Here is a 24,813-nt window from a genome sequence, read left to right as displayed (position 1 = left end):
CCCCGCGCTCAGTCCCGCCGCCCACAGGTCGCCCAGTCAAATAGATAAGCAAGGACCAGGCGGGCGCCTTTTTCTAGACCCCACCCTCCGGCCCGCGCCTGCGCCGTCGGCTCCCGCCCGCCCCGCCCCGCCCCGTCCCTCGCCTCCCCCGCCCGCGTGGTCGCCGCCACCGCAGCCGCCCGTGCGGAGCTGGGGGAGGACGGTGGCCCGCGAGGCTCGTCGCAGACAACGCGGCGGCGATGTACGCGAGGCAGGCGAGTGCCGCGGCGGCAGCGGCGAGGCCTCGCGCGCGGCAGGACGGCCTGGGCTTCGGCCTCCCTCCGGTTCCTAGGAAGCGGGCCGGCGGCCAGCGGGGCAGCAGCAGCACCAGCAGAGGCTCCGGCGCGTGTCTGTCCGCCCCTTCAGCCTGAGCCGGGGAGGCCGGGCGGCCCGGGCGGCTGGAGGGGGGTCCGCTGCCTGAGAATGGGAATTCTCTTCACCAGGATATGGAGACTGTTCAATCACCAGGGTGAGGGGCTCCGGCCGAGGGCGTACGGGTGGGGGAGAGGGTCACACCGGGCGGGGGGGGGTCTCCGAATACTTCCGGAGTGTGGGCGGCGCGGCCGGGCGCCGTGTCTGTGCCAGGTGCGGGCTGCGCAGCTGCGGGCCCGGGCGGTTCGCGCCCACTCGGGAGCTGGGGGGGAGGTGGCCGCTTACCCGCAGGCTTTTGTCTGAGGGGACCTCCCGAGGAAACCCTCTCCGCAAATACACCCATTGCTCGGATTTCTAATGGTGGTGAAAAAGGTTCCCTGCCCTACCTGCGACGTTCGTGAGTGGCTCGGCCTGGCCTGTCTTTGGGTCACTTTTCCTCCAGCGGTTGGTTTTGGACACCAGGGAGAAATGCTGGGATCCCCTGGGATGGAGGTTATGGCCCCCGCCGCACCGCTGAGCGACCGGGGTTGCAGAATGCGGAAAAGATGAGGAATCTCTTGTCCAATACACCTCAGGGTTATGAGCCTTCTTGTACCACCACCCCTTTTTGGGGAGACTGCATCCCGAATCCTGATGGACCTCTCTCCATTTACCATGTATATGTGTAAGGTTAAGTTTAAGGTCATTTTCCTACTTGAGTTTCTTATAAGAGTTTTTTTTTTGGGGGGGGGGCTGGATTCAAATATGTTAGTGTTTCGCTGAAAGTATTTAATAATACCATATGAAACATTTGCAAACCCTATGTAGCTAGCAGGTTATTAGGTACAAAGTATATAGGAATGTTTAAAATCATTGAAATCCAAGCATTGTTGTGAAATGCACGTTGGGTTTATTAAAATGTGTTACAAAATGAGTATCAAACTAGGTAAAGAATACAGTTGCAACTAGACTCCATAGTCATTATGATGGAATTAGTGGTGTACTTTTTGTTTCATTTAAACTCAAGTTAATCATTCCTGCTGTCAGTAATAGTTTTTGTTTCTCTTTTGTGTAAGCTGTTGGTGGTATCATATCCCGAAATTCTCCAATTTAAATGAAGGGTAGTGTAATTATGTACTACCTTTATTTACCCTTATCTCTTCCTTCAAGATCCAGCTGTTCCTATAAGAAAGGTGATGGGAAGTAGCAGAACTACCTGTGATCTTATTATATCTTTAAAAAAAAATGATAGTGTTGATTATATGACACTAAATGAAACAGTATTTCAAATGATTTTTTTGATATGGGAATTTCACAAAGTGGAGAAAATCAGTTATAATGGGTCTTGTTTCTGGCTAGCTGTTTTCTGTTGAAGAGTGGGAACCAGTCATTTCAGCTCTCTGGGTCTAGGTGTTTCTCATCTAGGACAAGGGGGATCTTGACTGACTGGAGCCTACAAATCTTGAATACTTAATGTCTAAGTCACAGTAATTGAGACTTACATTGCTGTAAAACCAGTGGTGCTTATGGTAGATAAATCCTTCAAATCTATTCTAGTTTTAACATGAATAAATTTGTATTATTTTTAGTGAATCTAGTGCTTCAACTATGCTTTGAAATTTAAGAACTTGCTTGCTAATTGAGTTCTATTCTAGTACTGAAAAAAATTGCATATTTCCATTTTCTATTTTGAGTCTGATAAAATTATTTGGTTTTGTAACTTAATGAATTAGAGCTTTACCAATTGCTTGCCATTAATGATGTGTGCCTTGTTGCCACTAAAAATCACTAATAACAGTGACCTTCTATTTGTATTTTGTGGTAATTTTTGATCGATAATTTAGTTCAGTAATAGAAAATTATAGAGGAATTAATGAAATTAATTTTCTAGAAATTAAGATGTCATATTATGCAAATGTGGGTGAACTATTTCTCCTTTAATTGGTGATATAGGTAGAGTCTTTTTTTTCCTAAATAGTCGCCATTAAATCTAAGCCCAGATGACTTGTTAGTCTTTCTGATTTTGTGTTAAATTGGAGATATGTATTTGTGTGTTATATCTGTCTTGATTTATTTTGTGTTCAGAAGATACAGAACGAATCTATGTTCTTTTTCCCTGAAACCCCTTTACCTCAGTTTTTTTCAGTTTAAGATGAGATAGGCTGGGCCTCCCCTGGTGGCGCAAGGGTTGAGCGATCCCTGGCCACCGGTGAGGGTCCCACCGAAAAAAAAAAAAAAAGAAAAAAAAAAAGAAAGATTAGATAGGCTGAATGCACAGCAAAGGCTGATTGTGGACTGCTCAAACTTGAAAAACCAGAGGCTGCATGTAGGTGATGCTGAAATTCAGCAGGGTGCAAACTTTGTCCTAGGTGCTATTGTATATGTAGTGTGTATGTATATTATAATATTTGAGGAAATAATGATTGACTACTTCTTTATACATTGTTTTTTTAAAACTTCCAATTTTACTTTGAGGTAGTTATTATTTTTCTTTGGAAAGACGAAACTGGGGTTCCAGAAGAGTGATTTTTCTTGGGCCCAGCAACTAGCAAATACCAAAGCTAGGCAAGTTAAAACATTGAAGAAGTATGTTGCTGACATTGGTCTAAAAGAAAAAAGACTAGTGCTGTGTCATTTTTTTCCTATAATTTTTTTTGCCCCATTATCTATTTCTCAGCTATGAAACTCTAGATCTTTATTACTTTAGGACTTTGAAGCATTGCCATTAGCATCTTTTAGTGTAGAAGAGCTTGTTATCAGTGGATAATTTTTAAATTTTTTGAGCAGCTGTTTTTGTGCCTGCAGCTATTCTAGAGGTGGTGGAGATAATGCAGGATACAAAAGAGACAATTCTCCCTGCCTTATGGGCATTCAGTCTTTTAATGACCTGGGGTTTTAACCAAGATTGTCTAGTTCCAGAGTTAGTGCTCTTAAAAAACAAAACTTTCTTTGCATGGGAAGAATATATGTTAGATAAAAGAAGAAAATTCTGAACACCGATGTGAACTATATGAAAGAAGTTGTAAAATTCCCCCACTGATAGCTTTGTAGCATTATTATGATTGGTTCTTATAAAAGGAGTGACATGAAAGAGTGCTGGAGAAGCTGCCTGTGTGTTGCTGGAGGCTGGTTCTGGGAATGTCACTTCTGCTTCTGTTTTTGTGTTGTATGGGAGTTCTAATGTGTACAAGAGCATACATGGAAGCTGAGTAGCCAAAGGTGTAGACTGTGGCAGTATTAATATTTTTAGCTCCAAATTTACCTAGTTTGCATGTTCTGTGGATGTAAAGATGTATCCTTTTAAGTATTTTGCAGGTGGCACAGTGCTAAGCTTTGTCATTGCATTGAAGGGATGTTACAGGAAGAAAGAGTACAATATTCTCTCTCAGCGGGACTCTGTCCTGGTCTTGCATTGTGAACATCTTCTCTAGTGGCTGACTCTTGCCCTTCATAGTGACTAGTCAGCAGCAACCAGCAATCAACTTAGTTGATTTTTGAATGCAGGCTTTCCAGTAAAATACATACTTCCCAGTGAACAGTTTTCTCTAACACCCTGTAGGAAGGAGTCCCAAATAAGATTAATTGGTAAGCACTCACACAGTTACTTCGCTGCCATTCAGTGAGCCATGCCCAGATTCTCTAGCAGGATGTGTATCTTAGACCTGGGGGTTGAGGGGAAGCTTTATCTCAACCCTAGGTAGGTACTGCTTTTATTTGTCATTTCTGTAATCTTTCAGAGTCACAGCTTATTTGTCAGTTATTCATTACTTCTACCTTATAATAATTATTTTCTTTAAATTAAACTTTGCAAGTGCAAATTATTTTGTGGTTTCTAAATTAACTAACCTGCATAAAACACCTAGACCCTAATCTTGCACAAATCATTAAATGTGTTCTATGGGAGTTCTAACATGTACAAGAGCATATAAGGAAGCTGAGTAGCCAAAGGGGTGGGCTGTGCCAGTATTAATATTTTTAGCTCCAAATTCACCTATTTTGTAGGTCATGTTATCTAATATTAGTTTGTTGAGTGATTCTCTAATTCACTGTATATAGTGGCTATAAAAGATGTAATGTCTTGAAACTGCTAGCCACATCCTATATTCAGCAGGCAACTATGAGAAGATGGAATTCTTCTGGTACCTGGACTGCTTCTGCCATCTGTTTTTATCTCAGTTACATACTTGTGTATTATTACACAATGGTAAAGTTCACTGAAGTTTTACCTTGCTTATCATGCTCAGTTTGTGGTCAGGTATTATAAAGAATCCTTCATTAGTGTTTTTTGCTTAGTTAGGCCTTCCTTATAGAAACGGTAGAAAAGTGCTGTTTTGGAACCAGGAAATGAGTCTTGGAGCATGGCTTAAGTAAGGAGACCACTTTAAAAACCGAAGCAGGTAGGGTTTTCACCTTAAAAGATAACAGTTTAGGAGGCCAAATATATGCCCTACTATTACTCAAAATGCCTTTTGAAACTCCTTTTAGAATTTTAGAGACAAATTTTAAGTTATTCTTATCGTTTAGGATCATACCTCTTTTAAGAACTGAAAATAGCACTTATTTTAACTACCTTTTAACCTACTGGCTGTGAAGATAACTAGTGACTCCTCTCTCCTATTTAAAATAAAATTCATTTTCAGAGGTTATATGATTGAGGACCTTGTAAGAGATTATTCTTTTTTATTTGTGTTATTAACACACATGTGCACACACATTTTTAAGTTCCTCTTTGTAGTTATATATTATAGATTCTTAACCTTTGTTTACATTTTTCTCTTTTAGATTTGCTCCTATTAATCTAGTACTGTTTTTTAGGGTACATTTCTCTCACTGGTCAGAGTAATTGTATTTTTTTCTGAGTATTGGCAAGTTTGCCTGTTAGTCCTGCAGCTAATATATAAGGGGTTACAGAATGATAGTCCTGAAATGTAACAATAAGTTGACATTTTGAGAATGACTTTTTTTTTTTAAAGATTTATTTATTTATACAAGAACTGGCGTAGAGGCCAGATGTGCGGGAGGGTGATAGGATTCACCAGAGAAAGCGGGGAACAGAACAGATGGACTGACGAAAAATGCACTGCTGAGTGGAGCAGCAGCCGAAGCAGGAGAGGTCTGCTGCGCCATGTGGGATCCTCGCTGGCCGGCATCGAACCAGCGCTGCAGAGGCTGCAGACAGCTTCACAGCGCTGCGCTCAACCGCCTACGCCACCAAGGGAGGCCTGAGAATGACATTATTAACAAAAAATTACTATTAAAGTGAGAAGGTAAAATCTTTCATTCAAGTCAGAAATCAGAGTATGGCATAATAAGAATTCTACTTGTGTTAAATTGTTTAGATGCTTATCTTAATATAACCAGTTTTATTATGATGAGATATGTTACCAAAGGGGAAATACTTAATTGAGAGACATAAAAATGTAGAATTAGGGAGACAAAATTGCCATGCCATTTAAAAACTTCCCAGGTGTAGAGGCACCTGGTTCCAAGAACTCAGTCTGATCTTGATGAAAGTGTGGTTCTACAGGGAGATGGATTTAGCAGTTATTACACTTTATAATATTCCCTTTGATGGCATTCCATACTTCCCTAGTAATTTTCTGATTTTAACTCAGCAACCCTGTATACTTTTCTTTGAGAGGAAACTACATTTGTTGGGAAGTTTTGAACATTTGGACTTGCATATTCATTTTGGCACTCTTATTTATGTATTAGTGATTTCTGTCAGTTTCTGTCCCTAAATCTTATCTACTTTGGGATAGTAGTTTGTAGATCTGGAAGACTAAGAGCCATAAAATAGGTAAGTTCACCAAAGGAATGTCACCAGAGGTTTTTTTGGTGGTCATTCGACTGACCTTACAGCATGCCCTCTCATGTTACTAACTTATGCTTTCAATAAGTATCAGTTTTGTATTTGATCATTTTCTCAATGTCTTCACCCTAGTCTGCTCTAAAGACAAAAACAGACTGACCTCTCTTTAAGATGGATTTTAAGAACCTCTTTAGAGAAATTATGGCTGTCACTTTAGGACCCTAGTGCTCTTTCTTAAAAGAAATGAGTTATTGGGTAAAATGCATTATATTAAAAGTCTCTAGTTGATCTTCCTATGTTTATTAACAGTAAATACCTGTATAGCATTAGGAATTCCCCTCAGGTAAATAGCGACTATTTTGAAAACATCTAACAAAGTCTTTTTCTTAAAGATCTCCTTACTCTGAGGAGAATTGATCTTCAACATCTTCAACATTTGTTTATAGAATGGATGTTAACTAATTTACCATTTATTGAGTACCTACTTTGTATTAAAAAAAAGTTGTGATCATTACAGATATTAAGATGATTACAATGTCATCTGTGTACTTGAAGGATGCTTCTTTGTGCTGAGAGAATTAGTGTTCTTGTAAATAGTTATATTCCTATAGTAGAGATGTGTGGAAAAACAGAAGAAAATTATTCTTATTGTAAAGTTAAACCTAAAGATAAGTCAGAATTTTCCCAAATGGAAAATTTGAGAGGATAATTCCAACACAAGGAAAAACCATAAATGGAGGCAGAGAAATGTTTGCTGTGCACATATATGGCAGTTTATGTAGAGCTAATATCTTAAACTCCATTTCATGTACTTGGTGGTAGTGGTGAGAGAAAGGTGAAGCCTAGTCATTTGTGACTGACTTATAAGATTGACAACTTATACTTGTCTTCCTGTTAGAGATTTAAGTAAGAGTGACATAATGGGCTTTATAGTGTAGAAAATTACTCTAAAAGCAGTGGGAAAGTAGATTGAGTTGGTCCACTTACGAAAGGTATTACAGTGAGGTATGAGGAAGGCTACATCTAGTACAGTGGAGAGGAGGCAGCTTCACGATATATTTTTGAGGTGGAATCAGTAGACCGTGGTGACAAATTAGATGCTGGGGTTAATAAAAAGATTGAATAAAATCAAAGGAGATCTAAATTAATGTGGTACCATTAAGCAAATATGGTGAAGTAGAATTCAAAGCAAGTTTGACTATTGGGTTTTGGATATGTTGAATGGCATCGTGTCTATCCATTAGGTAGATCAGAGCTTAGGAAAGATTTGGGAACACAGATTGGTAACTGTCTTTCTTGGTGTTAGGTACTGTCCATGTGCTGTCTGGAGTGTCATACAACCCTTAAATATAGGTAGTATTGTTCCTAATTTATTTTTTTGAGATTATACTTATTTTTGCATAGAAGAACTGGGGTGTAGACCAGAGGTGCAGGAGTGGGCAGTGAGCGGGTTCACCAGAGACGGTGGGGAGCCAGAACAGACAGATCTGCTGAAATACACTGCTGAGAGGAGCAGCAGGTGAGACAGGAGAGATCTGCTGCGCCATGTGAGTTAGCTCCCTAGCAGGACATCAAACTCAGGCAGTTGCAGTGGTAAAGCTGAGGCTCAACTCCTAGGCCACCTTGTTCCTAATTTATAATGAGGAAACTTAGGGTTACAGAAGCAGGTTATTTGCCCAAGGTCACATAAGTGCATGTATTTTTTCCATACTGCTTCTGTTATCTATTGCTGTGTAACAAAGCACTTCTAAATTCTGTGTTTTATGCAACAATTTTTATTGTCTCTCATGGTTTTGTGAGTGGACTGGCTCATTCAGGAAGTTCTAGCTTGGGATTCTCATTTGGTTGAAGTTAGATGGTAGCTAGAATTAGTCTTTTGTGGTTCAACCTGGCTATCTATACAACATGGCTTTTACTTGTGTGTCTAGTGTCTCAGTTGGAATGACTGGAAAAGCTGAGGGCAACTGTATATCTCTCTCTAGAGGGTCAGGCCCCCTGATTAGCCTGGGCTTCCTCATTCATCTACATAACAGTCTGGGGATAACAAGCCTTAGGTTTTATTCAGTGTCTGGCTTATCCTGGGGAAGTTGTCCAAGAGAGCCAGGTGTTCCCAGCAAAATTTGTGTTGATCTAGCCTTGGAGGTCTCACAGTGTCACTTCATTTTGCTGGTTAAAAGTTGAGTAAGAGGGCATTAAGAGACATAGGAAGAAAGCTTGAAGAAAGTCAGGCCTTACTTAGAAGCCAAGGTGGGGGGGATTTCTGCCCCCTTCAATTTGGTTGTTATCTTAGAATGGTTTAAATGTACACATATGAGGTCACATGTGGTGAACCTAAAGTTATCTTTTACTTTTCTTTTCTATTCTCCCCATCTCATACACACATACCCAGTTAACACCCAAAATTCCTTAGTTAGAACTTAAGTTTTAGTCCGTTGTGCAACATTTACACTTTATTTGTAAATTGTGACTATATTTGGGTTACTTTAATAAGTTTCTACATAGAAAGAATATAGTGCTTCTGGTTTTCTAGGGGGTGAGAGCAAGTAGGAGTAAGACTAATGGCACACTTCTGTTTCGCTAGGATGTTCTTTTAAGTTCCTAGGCTGAATAAAGTGCAGTGCATTGATTATACCCTAAATACAATGAATAGATAAAATGGGAAAATAAATTTTTTTGCTTTTAACTAATAAATCACTGATATTTTTATTTCAGAGCACAAAGTTATCATTGTTGGGCTGGATAATGCAGGGAAAACTACCATTCTTTACCAATTGTAAGTATTAGCTACTTAAAAAAATGTATTGCTTATAGTTACTTTTCTGCCTGTTGTGGAACCTAAATTATTCTGTAAGAAAACAGATTGGCTATAAGCCCCTGTTCTAGAAAACCATAAACTGACATGACATTGAACAAGTGTCAAGTGTTTTGCTGGTAGAAAGAGAAATACTTGTTTATATAGTTACTTGGAATGAATCTAGAATATTCCAAATAGTCTACTACCTAGTTCCACCTCTATTTAATACCTTAAATCACTTTTTTTTGTGAGCTAGTGGGAAAGGGCACACATTTGCCATTTGTGTATAAATTACAAAAGAAGGGGCCTCCCTGGAGGCGCAAAGGGTTAAGACACAATCTATGAAGCTATCCACAGCCACTGCAGCATGAGTTCGATGCCCAACATGGCGCAGCAGACCTCTCTTGATTCGTCAGCTGCTCCCCTCAGCAGTGTATTTCAGTCAATCTGCCTGTTCTGCTCCCCACTCTGTCTCTGGTGAATCCTCTCACCCCTCACACCTCTGGCCTATACCCCAGATCTTGTATCCCTTGATTAAAAAATATTTAAACAATCCAGCGTCCTTGCTAATTGTCATGTATTTGAACTTTTTTTTTTTTCAGTTCTATGAATGAAGTTGTACATACATCCCCTACAATAGGAAGTAATGTAGAAGAGATAGTGATTAATAATACACGTTTTCTAATGTGGGATATTGGTGGCCAAGAATCTCTTCGTTCTTCCTGGAACACTTACTATACTAACACAGAGGTAATGTTTTTTAATGTCCTAAAACTTCTGTGAACCGAGTGCTTGGAAAATACCTTCTAGATGTGAATTTTATAGTCCGTCTTTTTTAAATATCACAATATAGTAATGTAAGTAGAATTTGAACAGTGGAATCTTTGACTCCCTGTTGTAGGTCCTTGTTCTGTATATCTACTGTCTCACCCAACCTTTGTTAAGAATTGGTGACTGATTAGTCTGATTGTGTATTGATCCCAGAACTTGTCTTAAGTAGTTTTATAGTGAATTCCATCTCACAGTTTGTAATTTCATTTCTCTTTTCTGTTTATTTTTGCCTTAGTAGAGAAAATCCTAGCGAAATGAGAGGGCAGTGGTGGTTTGAATCCTGGCCAAAATTTTATTATGCATTTTCTTTTATGCAGCACAGTTGCACATTAAAGAATCCTTTTTCTTTTGATTTAAAGCAATTTAGACAGCATACTTTTATTTACATGTTGCTTCTCAAGAAAAAAATTTAGCTCTGTGACATTTGAAAGCTTCATTGACTAGACCTTGTAAATTGAAAGGCTGTCACACTTGTTTTTTGTAGTGTTGATTTTAAGTCAATAAAACTCCAAATGTATGTCAAGGTGATTTTTTTAGGTACTAAGACACGATTAGTGTGTCTAATGACCTGATCCCCATCACTCCATTAAGCATTTGATCATATTTTTTGGGAAATTAAAAGGAAAGGTTAGTACTCTTACATTTGTAATGTTGCAGATAGCAAACTCATGTCTGTACCATGAAAATTAATAGCTTTGTTAAAATGCCTTGGACTTAAATGGGCCTTGACAGTAATAAAGCCACATATCATCATCAAGGTATCAAATGAGAGAAGAGGTAATGTAGCAACCTCTTGTCTATCTGCTTGATGGTTGATGAAATCTGAAGAATAGAAAAGACCCTGAAAATTTCAATGGTTTATTTGGAAATAAAAAGCTAGTTGTGAAAGAATAAATATTGTTTGTTAATAATACACAAGCAGAATTAACAATGTTATCAGAAGTAACTATATGTAAAGTAGTCTTGTTTCCCTTGTGCTTTGTGACCTTCCTAGTGTTAAGGAAAAGGGTCATTGTGATGCAGTCCTGCACAGCTCCTTTATATGTCTTTCTTTGCATCATCTGATACTGGTTTCATCATCTGTTCAAAAAAGAGTTATGCTTGCAGATAGTAGGTGCCATATTCTTTCAATTTTTGATTTTTTAAATTAATTTCTTTAACATATCATTTTATACCCATACACATCCCTTTTAGATTCATAAATTAACATTATTATCTCTAGAAGTAACTTAAATTTAGGATGATAATGTATTCTTTTTCTTTTTGATTTGCAGTACAAATAGATGGATATAGGCCCATTAACATTCAAGACATTAATCTAGAAAGCATACACATGATAGATATTCATTAGGATATTAGCAGAATATTCTGTATACTAGAATGTTAGCACCATGTTTTCTTTTTTCCTTGTTTTCTCTTAAGAACTAGTAAATGTATTTAAATTAGAAATGAATCAGACCTTCAAGTTTCAAAATGTATAGTATTGATAGACATCTCTGGTGTTCCAATAAGATTCTCATTTCTTGATATTTATGATCTTTAAATCAAATAAGCATTTTATATTTTACAAATAGCAAATTATGTTAATCATTAATGGTTTTTTTTTGTAATTATTTTAGTTTGTAATTGTTGTTGTGGACAGTACAGACAGAGAAAGGATCTCTGTAACTAGAGAAGAACTCTATAAAATGTTAGCCCACGAGGTAAGTAGATATATATGTGTGTAGAGTGGTATTTATATCACATTTGTTCTTTCTACTTTCTTATAAGGCTATTATTTCATATTTTAAAAAATTTTTCTGCTTACCCTTCTTGCTTTATATTTTGACACTTCCAAAGTTGGAAGTGTATCTGGAAGCAACAGAAAGACTGTGGTATCAATTGTAGAATTTTACTTTATTTATCCTAAACAAATTCATTCTAGATGTTTTCCTGAGCAAGACATCTTAAATGTGGCTTGTATTTTGCATTTTGAATAGATTAATCATACAGAAGATTATCATTGCAAATGAAATTTTAGAAGTTCATGGGCACAGAGTGAGTCTTGATTGTAACTCAGTTTCAGACTAACATTTGAATGTTGTTGCTCTTAGACTCCTCTGGTATTCTGCCTTTGACTAAACAAAACTACGTAACTACCTACATTTTCTTATTTCTTAATCCTTGAGAAATATTACTGGTGTCATAATTTAAAAATTAAATAAACTGAATAATATAGTTCATAATGATGGGGTAACTAAAATAATACAATATTTTCTATAGTGGCAATTAATTATTTTTTCATGCCCTTTTTGTAGGTGTTAGTTTCCTCAATTCATGTTTACTGGTAGAAATAAAAATTTAGTATATATATAGAGAGTAGAATTATTATTTTTTAAATTGTGATAACATTGGTTTATTTAGAATTTCTTATTTGAGTGAAATTTAATAAAACAAAAATTGGGATGTCTTTGTAATGATGTTTCATATTAATTTTAATTCTGCTTTGATTATTTGCTTTTGAGATTTGTGTTAAGAATTTTGGTATGTTTTCAGCACTGGTTCAAGTCTTAAGGAAACCTAGTAAAGTGGTTATATAAATTGAAGTTTCTGATTTCCTTGTGATCATGCCCACCAAGGTGTACCTTCCCTTGTTTTGTTCTCCCTTTTATTTTGATAGCTAGGGAAACATGCAGTAAGCTGTAAACAGTGCAGAAGACTAAAGATGCAACATTCTTCATTTTACACCAAAGGATTGTTTTATTGTTATTTTATAAAGACTTTGGAAAAAGAAAAATAAGACACAGATGTATTTTTCTTTTGGCTATATTTTTTACTTTGTTGACATATCACTTCCCTGTGTCAGAATCTGTAGAAAACCCAATAATTGACCTCAAGATATATTAATTTTACTAGTTAGAGCAGAGAAGTTTAACATTGTCTGTTAAAAGTGAGCACACTAAGGCCCAGAAAGTTTATGTAACTTGACTTTTTAAGAACCAGTTGCCACTTTAGACTTTTTTTTTTTTTAAGATTTATTTATTTATTTATACAAGCAATGGGTACAGTCAGAAGTGCGAGATGGTGAGAGAATTCACCGGAGCCAGAGCAAGGAGCAGAACAGGTAGAAGGACTGAGGTACACTGCTGAGGGGAGCAGTGGGTGCAGCAGGAGAGGTCTGTGCACCATGTGGGACCCTTGCCGGTGGCCAGGGATCGAACCGGTGCTGCAGAGGCTGTGGGCAGCTTTGCAGCCCAGTGCTCAACTGCTGAGCCACCGGGGAGGCCCCACGTTAGACTTTTTCAGACACTTTTCTAGGAAAAAGAAATAGGCAAAAATAGGGCCTAGTTGGAAAGTGAAGGATACTGAATAAGGTTACCAGAAAAGAAAATAATTGTACATGAAGTTGAGAACTGGAGTAAATCATTTAATAGACTCACAAAGAGCCAAATAGACTTCTGGAGAGGGACAAGTGGATCAAATAATGAGAATATGTGAATAAAATGCAAATTTTGTTTTGTGGCTAATCAGATGTTTCATACATACTACAGTAATGAACAAAATCATGTCATCAATAATGATTGTTTACATGTTTACTAAGTATAAAGCTGTAAAATGTTTTTAAATATCTCTCAAAGATTCATCTTAAATGATTTGAAAACTTTGAATTTTGAAATAGTTCCAAACACAAAAGTCATCAGAATGACTTTGTTTCTAGAATTTATCTTCATAAATGAAACAAATAGCAGACGTGTGGTCTGTGAACATGCATTAATTCAGATGCAGTCCTAACTAATAAAAAGATTTCAGCACACACTAGCAGGACATATTGAAACCTGGAAGGTAGAAATTAAATCCCACAGACAGTCCATTTACTCACGGATTCAACCATATATGAACTATTGATAATTGTTCCTTATTCAGTTTAGTATAATAGAAAAAATACTTGATACTTAATACTTAAAACTGAATATCTGTACAAGTTATTTTCTATCTTTCAAAATTTTTCTTTTTATATAGACAGTTGAACTGAACTATAGGTGAAACAGTGAACATGCAATCTTAAAGTTTAACTTTCTAGAGTATCCCTGTCTGATTATTCTAGTCACGTATTTTGTCTTTAATTGTGGTAATATAGCTACCACCCTGCAGAGGGCAGTGTAATTGAAAGTCATGCAGTGTTAAATAAAACATTTTGCATAACAACTTTTAACCAAATAAGAAATTTAGTGCTCTTGGGCCTTCCCGGTGGCTCAGCGGTTGAGCGTTGGGTTGCGAAGCTGCCCTCAGCCTCTGCAGCGCCAGTTCGATCCCCGGCTGCTCCCTGGCCACCGGGCGAGGGTCCCACATGGCGCGCAGACCTCTCCTGCCGCCCGCTGCTCCCCTCAGCAGTGTACTTCGGTCCTTCTGCCTGCTCTGCTCCCCGCTCTGGCTCTGGTGAATTCTCTCACCCTCCCGCGTTTGACTGTACCCAGTGCTTGTATAAGTAAATTAAAAAAAAAAAAAAAAGGAATTTAGTGTTCTTATATATATCAGAAAGAACCAAAGAAGTCATTGAAACTATATTCTAACAGGAATAAAATAATATGGAACAATGTCATTTTGTATCTACTGATGATGTTTTTCATTCAGATACCATATATCCATGTTTGAAATCAAAATAACCCATTAAAATCCTTTAGAAGAAAAGTGGCATTCAACGCAGGTGAGAAAACTTGCAAGCTTAGCGTCAAAATCTTAGTTTTCTCAGCATCTGTTTAAGTATGTAAAGAATTTTATGAGCGTTTAATCTACTGGTGTAGTATATCCTTCATGGATTCTTTGCCCAAGATCTAAGACTGGATTTTAGAATCTACTGATACCTAAAATTGTACATAAAATTTTTTTTTTTTTTTGCCTGTTGATATGCATTTTTATGAGAAGAGGTCCATAACTTTCAATAGATTATCAAAGAAGTTCCTGGTTTTATAAAAGGTTGGGAGAGAGGATGTGGGTTTGATTTGTTAGTGACTGTGGGGAACACACAAGGGTAAATAAAGGCAGTCATTTTTAGGGCAGTAAATGAACTAACATTTATTTTATTTTTTTTAAGATTTATTTATTTATGAATGTGAGAGCTGGGGTACAGGCCAGAGATGCAGGGGGTGAGAGGATTAGCAATAGACAGAGTGGGGAACAGAACAGGCAGACTGACTGAAATACACTGCTGAGGGGGGCAGCAGGCAAGACAGGTGAGGTGGGTTTCTCTCTGGCCGGCCGGGGTTCGAACTCATGCTGCAAGGGCTGTGGATTGCTTCATAGTGCGGTGCTTAACCCCTTGCGCCACCAGGGAGACCTGAACTAACATTTATTGGACAGTCACCAAAAAATTGGTACTGAACTAAGTGGAGGATTACATGTATTAATTCATTCACACTACATCTCTAGGATCTAGGTGGTGGTCTCATTATTTTACAGATATGGGGCTGTAGATACAGTGGAAAGATGTCAGCACAAACCTGGCTCTTTTGTTGAGTAGATTTTATGAACTTTTATGAGTTACTTTACATCTGAGTCTTAGTTTCCTCATTTGTAAAATGGAAATAGTAAACCTACCTTGTAAGAATTGCCTGAGAATTAAAGACATCTGATTTAGAAAGTGATTGATATGTTGTCTTCCTCAGATCAGTTACTCAAAAATTGTAGTTATGAGGAACAAATTCAGAATGGTTTAATGAATTTACCTCATAGTCAAAGCATAGAAGAGGTAGAACTTACTATCTAATTGGGAAATTTGATGTTTAATGCGAATCCAAGGTAGCTCTGTTAAATATTCAAATCTAAGAAAAGTTGACATAGACAAAAGATAGAAGAGCTAGAGATGAATAAGAAGATGAATAAGGATTCATCAGAAGATGAATAAGGCTGATTTGGATATCACCTCTTAACTGAGAAACTCAAAAGCAGGGCCTCCCTGGTGGCTCAAGGGGTTAAATCTCAGTCAGTCTGCCTGTTCTGCTCCCCACTGTATCTCTGGTGACTCCTCTCAACCCCCCCCCCCACCCTCTGGTCTATACTCCAGTTCTTGTATGCATAAATAAATAAATCTTTAATCTCAAAGGTACACACTGTACATAATGAATTCATTTATTTCCTATTCATCTAGAAAATAATAGCTTTAGCTATAGGTATCTATATCTAAAGTATAGGTGGGATAGAATTTTAACATCTTGAGTGTCATGTTAAAGGGTAGTCCTTAGTAGCCATAGAAACCTAGTTTCAGTTCAGGTAATGGGTTGGTATATATTATGTTTAAAGACATGTCTATTAAATATAGTTCTTAAGACCATAAAAAATATAACTTAAAAATACATAAATCCACACAAGTAGTGAATTATTTTCTTAAATGCCATTTTCAATTTACCTTCTGTCAGCATAAGAACTATGAGGTGCTTATGTGTCAAGTCCTCGATAAATTATAGGTTACAAAGATTACCAAAAGACTTAATTAAGTTGAAAAATCTGTAAGAAAAAAATGCACTGACTCTTAACAGATTTGTTTGCTTTTTTTTAGGATCTGCGGAAAGCTGGATTGCTGATTTTTGCTAATAAACAAGATGTTAAAGAATGCATGACTGTAGCAGAAATTTCCCAGTTTTTGAAACTAACATCCATTAAAGATCACCAGTGGCATATACAGGCATGCTGTGCTCTTACTGGCGAGGGGTAAGAAGTTTTTCTGATGTATATCATGTATTTTGTATTTTGCTTAGAAACATGTATTCATAAATCAAATAAAATTACCTTTGACAAAACATTTGTAAGGAAGAAATGTAGAACTTACTCCATGTTTACAATGAGAACACTTCTAAGCCTGTAAAGAATAGCATGCATCACCCACATTTTATATATAAAATACTGTCCTAAGATGTAGGAACAGATAGATGATGGAGTGGCTATAGGAGTTCAGAATGGGGAGTGTCTTGAACTGGAGAGTCAGGAAATAGTTCTTACAGTGGTGATGAGACTATATAAGAAAGGGACTTACATTTTCTAAGTATGGCCTGTTCTTGAGTACTCTGAATGGTGTACCATTTTTTCCTTATACCAATCTTATAGGCCAGTTGTTTTAAATTCACATTTTATCATAAAGAGCTGATGTGGAAGAAGATTCATGTGTGAGATTAGTTTGGAGATAACTCACTTTTGTCACCAATGTTGTCAAGAGGGAGTTGTACTTAAAAAAACAAACAAAAAGATTTGGAGAGAGAGTGGTATGAAGGTCCTTGGTTCTGGAAAGAAAGGTAGGTGCCACAGTAGAATATCGCCATAGTCTAATAACTAGAGATGAAAAGATTTCAATAAGGAAGTGGTGGTCACCATGTCAAATGTAAGATCAAAAATCAGAAGGATGGAGAGGGTGCTGTTAAATTTAATCATAAATGTGGTCCAACCACTATGGAGAGCTGTGTGGAGATTTCTGGACCTACTAAACATAGAGCTTCCATATGATCCAGCAATTCCACTCCTAGGTATTTACCCAAAGGACACAGAAACATCAATTCCAAAGAACACCTGCACCCCTGTGTTTATAGCAGCACTATTTACAATAGCTAAGCTTTGGAAACAGCCCAAATGCCCAAAAATAGATGACTGGATCAAGAAGATGTGGTACATATATACCAGGGAATATTACTCAGCATTCAAAAAAGATAAACACATGCAATTTGCAGCAACATGGATGGCGCTGGAAGGGATCATGCTCAGCGAAATAAGCCAGAAAGAAAAAGAAAAATACCGGATGGTCTCACTCATAGCAGGAATCTAGAAAACTTAAATAAGGGACCAGGAAAATGAATAACTATAAGAAAGTGAAAATCAAAATCAACAAAAATCTGTGAACCAGAGACACTTTTGGGGGGGTGAGTGGAGGGAGGGGAGGGATTGGGGTCAAAATGGGGGGGTTGAAATTGTATGGGGAATATAAAAATTAAAATTTATTATAAAAAATAAATAAATAAATTTAATTATAAATGAATAGATCAAATCAGTTCAGAAGCAAATCATATGTATTGGGAAAGTGGGCTGGAATAAAAGTGCAGTTTAAAGAGGAAGAGGATTTTAGGAAACAAAACTGTAGAACAAGTTTTCAGGTGTCCAATGAGAGATGAAATAGAGTTGAAAAACTAAAAGGCTAAGCAAGCTGAAGTAGTGTTTTTTTTCCCCAAAATATGGTGGATGTACCTTTATTTAAACAATGAAGAGAGAATTAAATGGAAATTGGAGGATTCTAAATAGAGGTCTTACTTTGGTGAAGTCTTTTCATGTGTTAAAAAAGGACAGAAGCTTAAAACATAGATAAGTCATCTGAAATGGGAGAAATTCATTTCCTTTCAAGACCATGGTGAAGGGTCAATTTATTTATTTGTTTATTTATTTATTTATTTTTAATTTTTAAGATTTTTCTTTTTTTTTTTAGTAAATTTTATTTTTATATTCCCCATACAATTGCAACCCCCTTATTTTGACCCCAATCCCTCCCCTCCCCGCCCCTCACCCCCCATAAAGTGTGTCTGGTTCATAGTTTTTTGTTGATTTTGATTTTCACTTTCTTATAGTTATTCATTTTCCTGGTAAGGGTCAATTTATTTAATGAGTTATTGGAGCCAGATCTTATTCAGTGAGGTAGGATATTGACCTGATTATGGATATTTGGAAGAGCTTAATTAGAGCCTCAAGAAAGTAGATGTGTTCATTAGGGCCTCCCCGGTGGCGCAGCCGTTGAGCGCTGGGTTGCGAAGCTGCCCGCGGCCTCTGCAGCGCCGGTTCGATCCCCGGCTGCTCCCCGGCCACCGGAGGAGGGTCCCACATGGCGCGCAGACCTCTCCTGCCGCCCGCTGCTCCCCTCAGCAGTGTACTTCGGTCCTTCTGCCTGCTCTGCCTCCCGCTCTGGCTCTGGTGAATTCTCTCGCCCTCCCGTGCTTCTGACTGTACCCAGTGCATGTATAAACAAAACAAACAAACAAATAAACAAATAAATAAAACATGCCTCTATAAAAAAAATTAAAGATCTAAAAAAAAAAAAAGAAAGTAGATGTGTTCATTAAAAAAAAAAAAAACACAATTGTACTTATATTCTTTTTTTTTAAGATTTATTTATTTATGCATACAAGAGCTGGGGTACAGGCCAGAGATGCAGGGGGTGAGAGGATTCACCAGAGACAGAATGGGGGACAGTACAGGCAGATACACTGAAATACACTGCTGAGGGGAGCAATGGGTGAGACAGGAGAGATCTGCTTTGCCATGTGGGTTGCTCCCTGGCTGGCCAGGGATCGAACTCGTGTTGCAGAAGCTGTGGATTGCTTCATAGTGAGATGCTTAACCCCTTGCGCCACCAGGGAGGCCCTGTCCTTATGTTCTTTTAAGCAAAAATATCCATTCTGTGTTTCTTTTTCACATAGTTTAACACATGTTTAGATAAATATTATCAGATATCTATGTGTGTCTATATATATTATCTTTGTCAGAGGTCTTTAAGCAAAAGCATTGATAATACTAAATTTGACAATGAAGACAAATCGGATAGGGTTGATATAAGATTTAACTTACATACTTTGAGTAATTGTATGGAAAATATTATTAGTTAGGACAGATCGGAATGAACTCTGGCAGTTTCATTTTTCAAAGTGGAAATTAACAGATGATATTATCTTTTTAACTTTTGGTTCATTTGAGCTTGTTCATTTGCAGCAGTTAATAAGTGGAAATGTTTGATTTTAGGTGAAATATTTACATTATTGTTTGGCACCTTGGTCTGAATTCTGGGTTTGGTCAGCATTTTGATATCCACCTCAGCTGTTTGCTAACCCTCAAAACCAGGGTCCTTCAGCAGTATGGAAAGAATTCTAGTTTTGGTGTTGTAAAGATTTAAGATAACAGATATTTAGTACCTAACACAGTTTTCTAGTTTGCTATTGGTAACTACCATTTAATTATTTGGAATTAAATAATATTAATAGCAAATTAGAATTAAATAATTTTACTTTGTACTGTCCACTCTCAGTGCTTTAGAACTTTTCTTTTACATTACACAAAAATCTGAATTCTGGTTTTTAAAAAGTTAATACTTAGCGTAATTTCCCATATCAATAAAAAGGTCATAGATAATAATTAATGGTTCATTTTCTCCCTTACTAAATATTTGGTTTCTTTTATCACAATGAACATCTTTCTTTTAGATTTTACAGTTACTGTGTTCGACAATAACTGGTGTTAATAATAAAAGATTTTATTTCTTTCAAATTTGTTTATAATAATGGATATAAAATGCATATTATCTGTATTTTGTTTAAACAACTCTACTACATAGTTTAATATTGTACCATTTTTCATTTTTATCATGGGCATTTTATCATAATAAAATGGTCTTGGAAAGGGAGTTTTTAATATTTCATACAAGTGTTCATAATTTGTTAAATTTTTCTTCTATTTCTAGACACACAATAGAACAAAAAAAGCATGAATATACTGTTTGAAAGTATGTCTTCACAATAGCGTCAACATTGATATATTATTGATTTTTAAAATAATGTTCAGGAAAATGAAACATGATAACTTCCTTTAGTTTGTTCATAGCTTTTTAGCTGAGAATTTAATCAAATGATTTTATTTTCTTTATAGATTATGCCAAGGACTTGAATGGATGATGTCACGACTTAAGATTAGATGATCTCTACTGACCTCTTATGTCATAGACTTTGTATAAACGAAGTGCTGGACTTTACCTGAAAGCTGCAAAAATTAATGGTTTAGATATATTTATAATAAACTGATTTAAACTTTTTCTATAAGAAGAAAAATTAGGACCACGTATTTGAAAACAAAGATGAAGTCTCTTCTTCCAATCTGCTTTCTCATTAGTTCCTTCCAAAGCAAGGTCTTAAAGCTGTGATTGACATTTTTCTCATAATGAATCCTCTCAGGACATTGTATAGCCTGTGGTAAGTACAAAGGGAGAGGAAGACATTTTTAACTTTAAGAGCTTTATTATCAGTATAACCCTCCCTAGTTGAATGTTGTTCTCTTCTTGTTCCATTAAGTCAAAATACAAATCAGCACAGATACTGAGTTTCCAATATTTTAAAATGTAATGTTACTTACGAAAAGTATTTTACATAAGGTTGTGTATGTATTGTGTATATACCTCAAGTTTGTTAATGGCTTTGATTTATGTTCTAAAGAAAAGCAAATAACACAAAATTTAATAATATCCTTAGTTATAACCATAACAAGATGAAAACTGGCATTGGTGTTAAGTGCCATTTTGTACTTTGCCCCTGTGTTCTCTGTATTGTACTAACCAACCCCCAAAATCATTGAGCTGCTCTTTAAGAAGATAAAGGAAAAACTTGACATTGTGTACTTAATTTTTTTGTTCATTAAATCACATACATGGAAACATGTTATCTAACTAAGTGACTATAAAATACTTGACTTAGTATTATTAATGAGCAGAATTGCACATTGAGCAGTTACCAGATTGTTTCCTATATTGGACCTTGTGCCATCTGAATTACTGAATAAATTATTAACCCATTAGTTGGTCAATCATTAATTGTGATTAAAATTAAGTGATTTTTTTCAACTTTAAAAGTTATTACATGAGACATAGCTACCTAGAGAAATAATCACCTTATTAATATTATTAAATAATTTAGCTAGTCTAATTTTTAGGTGTTCTATGTAAAGTATTTAAAGTGAATGTGAGAAAAAACTTACTTTTAAGCAACAGATAACATCTTAATTTGAAAATTTCACATCTTAGGAATTGGAATAATTTGAGGTATTTTGTTTCTATAAGTTTTCATTTCTTTTTTTATACCAAGTAATTCATTGACAATTATAAAATACAGTTTTTAATACTTTAAGAATTTGGTTTAAAAATTGATCAGCGTGATAGTATTTCTTTACTGAAGAGTAGCTGGGCCCAAAATATCCTTGTTTTTTTTGGTTTGCTTAGTGTTTTTTTTCAATATCTGAAAGTCAAAGGTATTCCAGGTTCTGTTATAAACAAGTTTACCCTGAAAGTGTTAACACATGTTCTGCATATCTTTCATGCCCTGAAAATCTGGAGGCTAATCCACACTGTCATGTAGTAAAATATTCAGGAAAAAAATACTTTTTTAAAAATACTTTTTAATGGCCTTTTGGATTTCATTAAGGTTTCGAGGAAGAACAGTAGTACAAATTATAAGCGTGACAAAACTTTGAAAGTTCCTGCCTATAAAGTATAATATACTCAGTATCTAAATCAAAATCAGACATAGGAGATCAGTATTTAAAATTGGATGTAGTTTTTTTCTATAAAATATAAAATATTCAGTATTTAAATCCAAGTTAGGCATGGAAGATCAGTATTTAACATTGGGTATTTTATGTTTATATTATGTTTAAAATACAAGTATACCATTTTAATATTTGTCAACGTGCTTTTACAAAAGTAAATCCTACGTTGCTGAGCTTTAATCTCATATGTTCTCATAATTTGTCAAATCGCTATAAAGAATTAATCATATATCAACTCCCTTAAAAACTCAAGTTAGTTTGTAGATGTTGCAGTTTCACTAGAGACAAATACTCTGTAAAGTAACCCAGCAAATCCTTTATATCTTTAATTTGATAATCATAGTTTATTTTTGTATTGCTGCCACATAAGGACAACAGTATACCAGCACACCTTTGTCATTAAGGAGATGGGTAAAATTTCTTCTAATTGGATCATTAAAGTGTGTACTACATTGTTATATTTGGTTTAATGTAGATTATTGACATGGCCTTGTAAGAATGCATGAAATATTACACCACATTTACCAAACGCAATTTTTGGTTATATTCTACCTTCTAACCTAAGCATGAAAAATAAGGTGGTACTTACTTGCTCATAAAACTAAATTACACTGGGGAAAAATAAATTTGTGTATAAGAATATGTCAAAATCATTCAAATGGTATTACTTCCAAATAAGGGAAGATGGGAGAGTTTCATCAATAGTTGTCTGGCAATTTATATGTAGTTCAAAGTTGAATTAAGGAAAGGACAATGTTTTTGGTTTTTTAATATGCTACTTTGGTTATACATAGACATCTTATTTAGGGTCATAGTGCTCAACTTTGAAAAGAACAAAGCTTCATACCTCTACATGTGAGTGGATTTAAATATCCTGTGTTTGATACTAACTTTGAAAGTTGTATATAACTTTTTTTGATATCTTGGTGAAAATAACCATGTATTATAAAAATTTAAGTACATTTTATTACAATATCATTTATAAACTGTCTTACACATTATATTGAAGATTGAAGTTTTTAGTTCTGTTTTTTTGGCTTTCATGGTGGTAGAGAATACAATGAAGGCAGGTGATTTGGGTGGCAGGGGGAAATAGTGAAGAATAGGACATTTTGCCTTAAGAATAAAAAAGTGCTTTAGCACTCCTGGCTGGCATTTTTAATGTAAGTAGTTAAAACGATTTTGGAAATGTAGCATGAAATAGAAAGTTTGTTTTCCAGCCTTTAAGAAGTGCCTAGTAGGTGTTATGGTGAGATCACAGAGAAGTTCAGGGGCTTGAGGAAAGATAGAACATACCAGAGATATTATTTGCTTTTTTGTCTAAGAGTATAGTATTAAGATGCCTAGAAATGGGGTTCTATTATCCCCTGTCTTGTAGGCACTTTACATTTCTTGCTGTGACTACAGCAATCACATACAGTATAGATAACCTCAAAATGTTTGTATTAGTATAAATAGAAAAACTGTAGATAACTTGCCAGTTTTCTCTGCAGGCGTCGGAGAACATATCTTTAACATAATCCACTTCATATGTAAGGTATAGCAGCACATCCCATAATACCTATGGACTTTTGGGTCATTTTCTCAATTACCCACAATTACCCAATTATATACATTGGTGTCAATCATTTTTAGGACTGGGTAGAGACATGACTTAATTTTGACCCATCCCAATCTCCAAAAATAATCTGGAAAACCTTTCCCATAGCTCAGCCATCTCTTGCTTTTTCTTATCTTCCTTCACCATCATTGACAATGTTCTCTCCATCCGGGGGGTCTTGGGACTTTGCCTATATCCATTGTTCCTCATTAGTTTCTAGTAGGGTCTCTAGTTCTTTGCTATCCTCCCTTGACTGGCTTGATTCTTTTGAGAATGTTATTAGAGTTGAGTCTATCAAAAGACTGGCTGGCTGTGTATACAGCATAAAATGCCAGTCTTGAATCCTCTATACTGCATTTAACATTTTAGTGCCTCTTAACTTTGGCTTCATGTGCTAAAATGTAGATTCAGAAAGATAAGAGAGCTACCTAGACTCTGACAGCTCCTTGAGGCATGGAAGAAATGAAATTGTATATGTACCCCAAAATGGGTTGTGTTTTGGAGAATACCAGTACAACATAAGTTGGAAAAAGATGCTAGACCAAATTTATATGTAGTGTTAAACTTGAAGACATCTTTATAATATTAATACTATAGTTCACTTCCCTTGTTTTCTTTGCATTTACTTAAAGAATGAAAATATTAAATGTCTGAAGGAATTAGAAAAAAGAATTAGTAATGAGAATTTTAGTGAGATATTTTAAAAAACCATGTTGAAATGGGCTTTAATAGACATCAAAATAATCATGTGTTGACTGTCTAGATGGAGATATAAAAAAATACTTAAATTCTACTTTTTCAAAAACAAATCTTCTCTATCATGCTCCTCAAAAATATGTGTGGGAATTTTAGACCATAATGGCAAATAGAGTAAAGGAAAGAAAGCCAGAATAAAAATCTGGATGCTAAAAAGTGACTAAACCTGAAAATTGTGTATGTAATTATGAAGAAATTCTAACAGCATATAATTGTGTTAATTATGCTATACTTTTTAATCAATTGTCTAGCCTTTGCGTATTGTTCTAAAAATTGAAATTTCAATTCTTATGGTCTGGCCTGCTAGTTCATTTTTTTGATAGA

General features: G+C 36.1%; 1 protein-coding gene across 2 annotated transcripts; it reads left to right on the top strand.

The window, feature by feature from the left end:
• Positions 1-235: 235 nt before the first annotated feature.
• ARL5A (ADP ribosylation factor like GTPase 5A) lies at positions 236-21,173 on the top strand. Of its 2 annotated transcripts, none has more exons than XM_037523327.1 (6): positions 236-508; positions 8,915-8,975; positions 9,599-9,746; positions 11,447-11,530; positions 16,360-16,511; positions 20,469-21,173. In XM_037523327.1, the coding sequence occupies exons 1-6, from the start codon at positions 463-465 to the stop codon at positions 20,515-20,517; spliced, it is 540 nt and encodes a 179-aa protein (XP_037379224.1). In that variant the 5' UTR covers positions 236-462; the 3' UTR covers positions 20,518-21,173. The 2 variants fall into 2 exon arrangements, with proteins under 2 accessions (XP_037379224.1, XP_037379225.1); XM_037523328.2 differs by lacking the exon at positions 236-508 and adding an exon at positions 679-1,075.
• Positions 21,174-24,813: the final 3,640 nt, after the last annotated feature.

The sequence above is a fragment of the Talpa occidentalis genome, unplaced genomic scaffold (assembly GCF_014898055.3).
Source record: "Talpa occidentalis isolate TD23 unplaced genomic scaffold, MPIMG_talOcc4v2.1 talOcc4.3, whole genome shotgun sequence".
NCBI classification, from domain to species: Eukaryota; Metazoa; Chordata; class Mammalia; order Eulipotyphla; family Talpidae; genus Talpa; species Talpa occidentalis.
The sequence above is the reverse complement of the archived record's forward strand: the minus strand, read 5'-3'. Positions and strand labels throughout refer to the sequence as shown.

What these genes read in the sequence shown, in the direction of transcription:
- ARL5A (XM_037523327.1), top strand. Translation starts at nt 463, where the DNA reads ATGGGAATTCTCTTCACCAGGATATGGAGACTGTTCAATCACCAGG. An exon ending in ACTACCATTCTTTACCAATT is followed by an intron (nt 8,976 to 9,598) that starts GTAAGTATTAGC and finishes TTTTTTTTTCAG; the next exon opens with TTCTATGAATGAAGTTGTAC. An exon ending in ATAAAATGTTAGCCCACGAG is followed by an intron (nt 11,531 to 16,359) that starts GTAAGTAGATAT and finishes GCTTTTTTTTAG; the next exon opens with GATCTGCGGAAAGCTGGATT.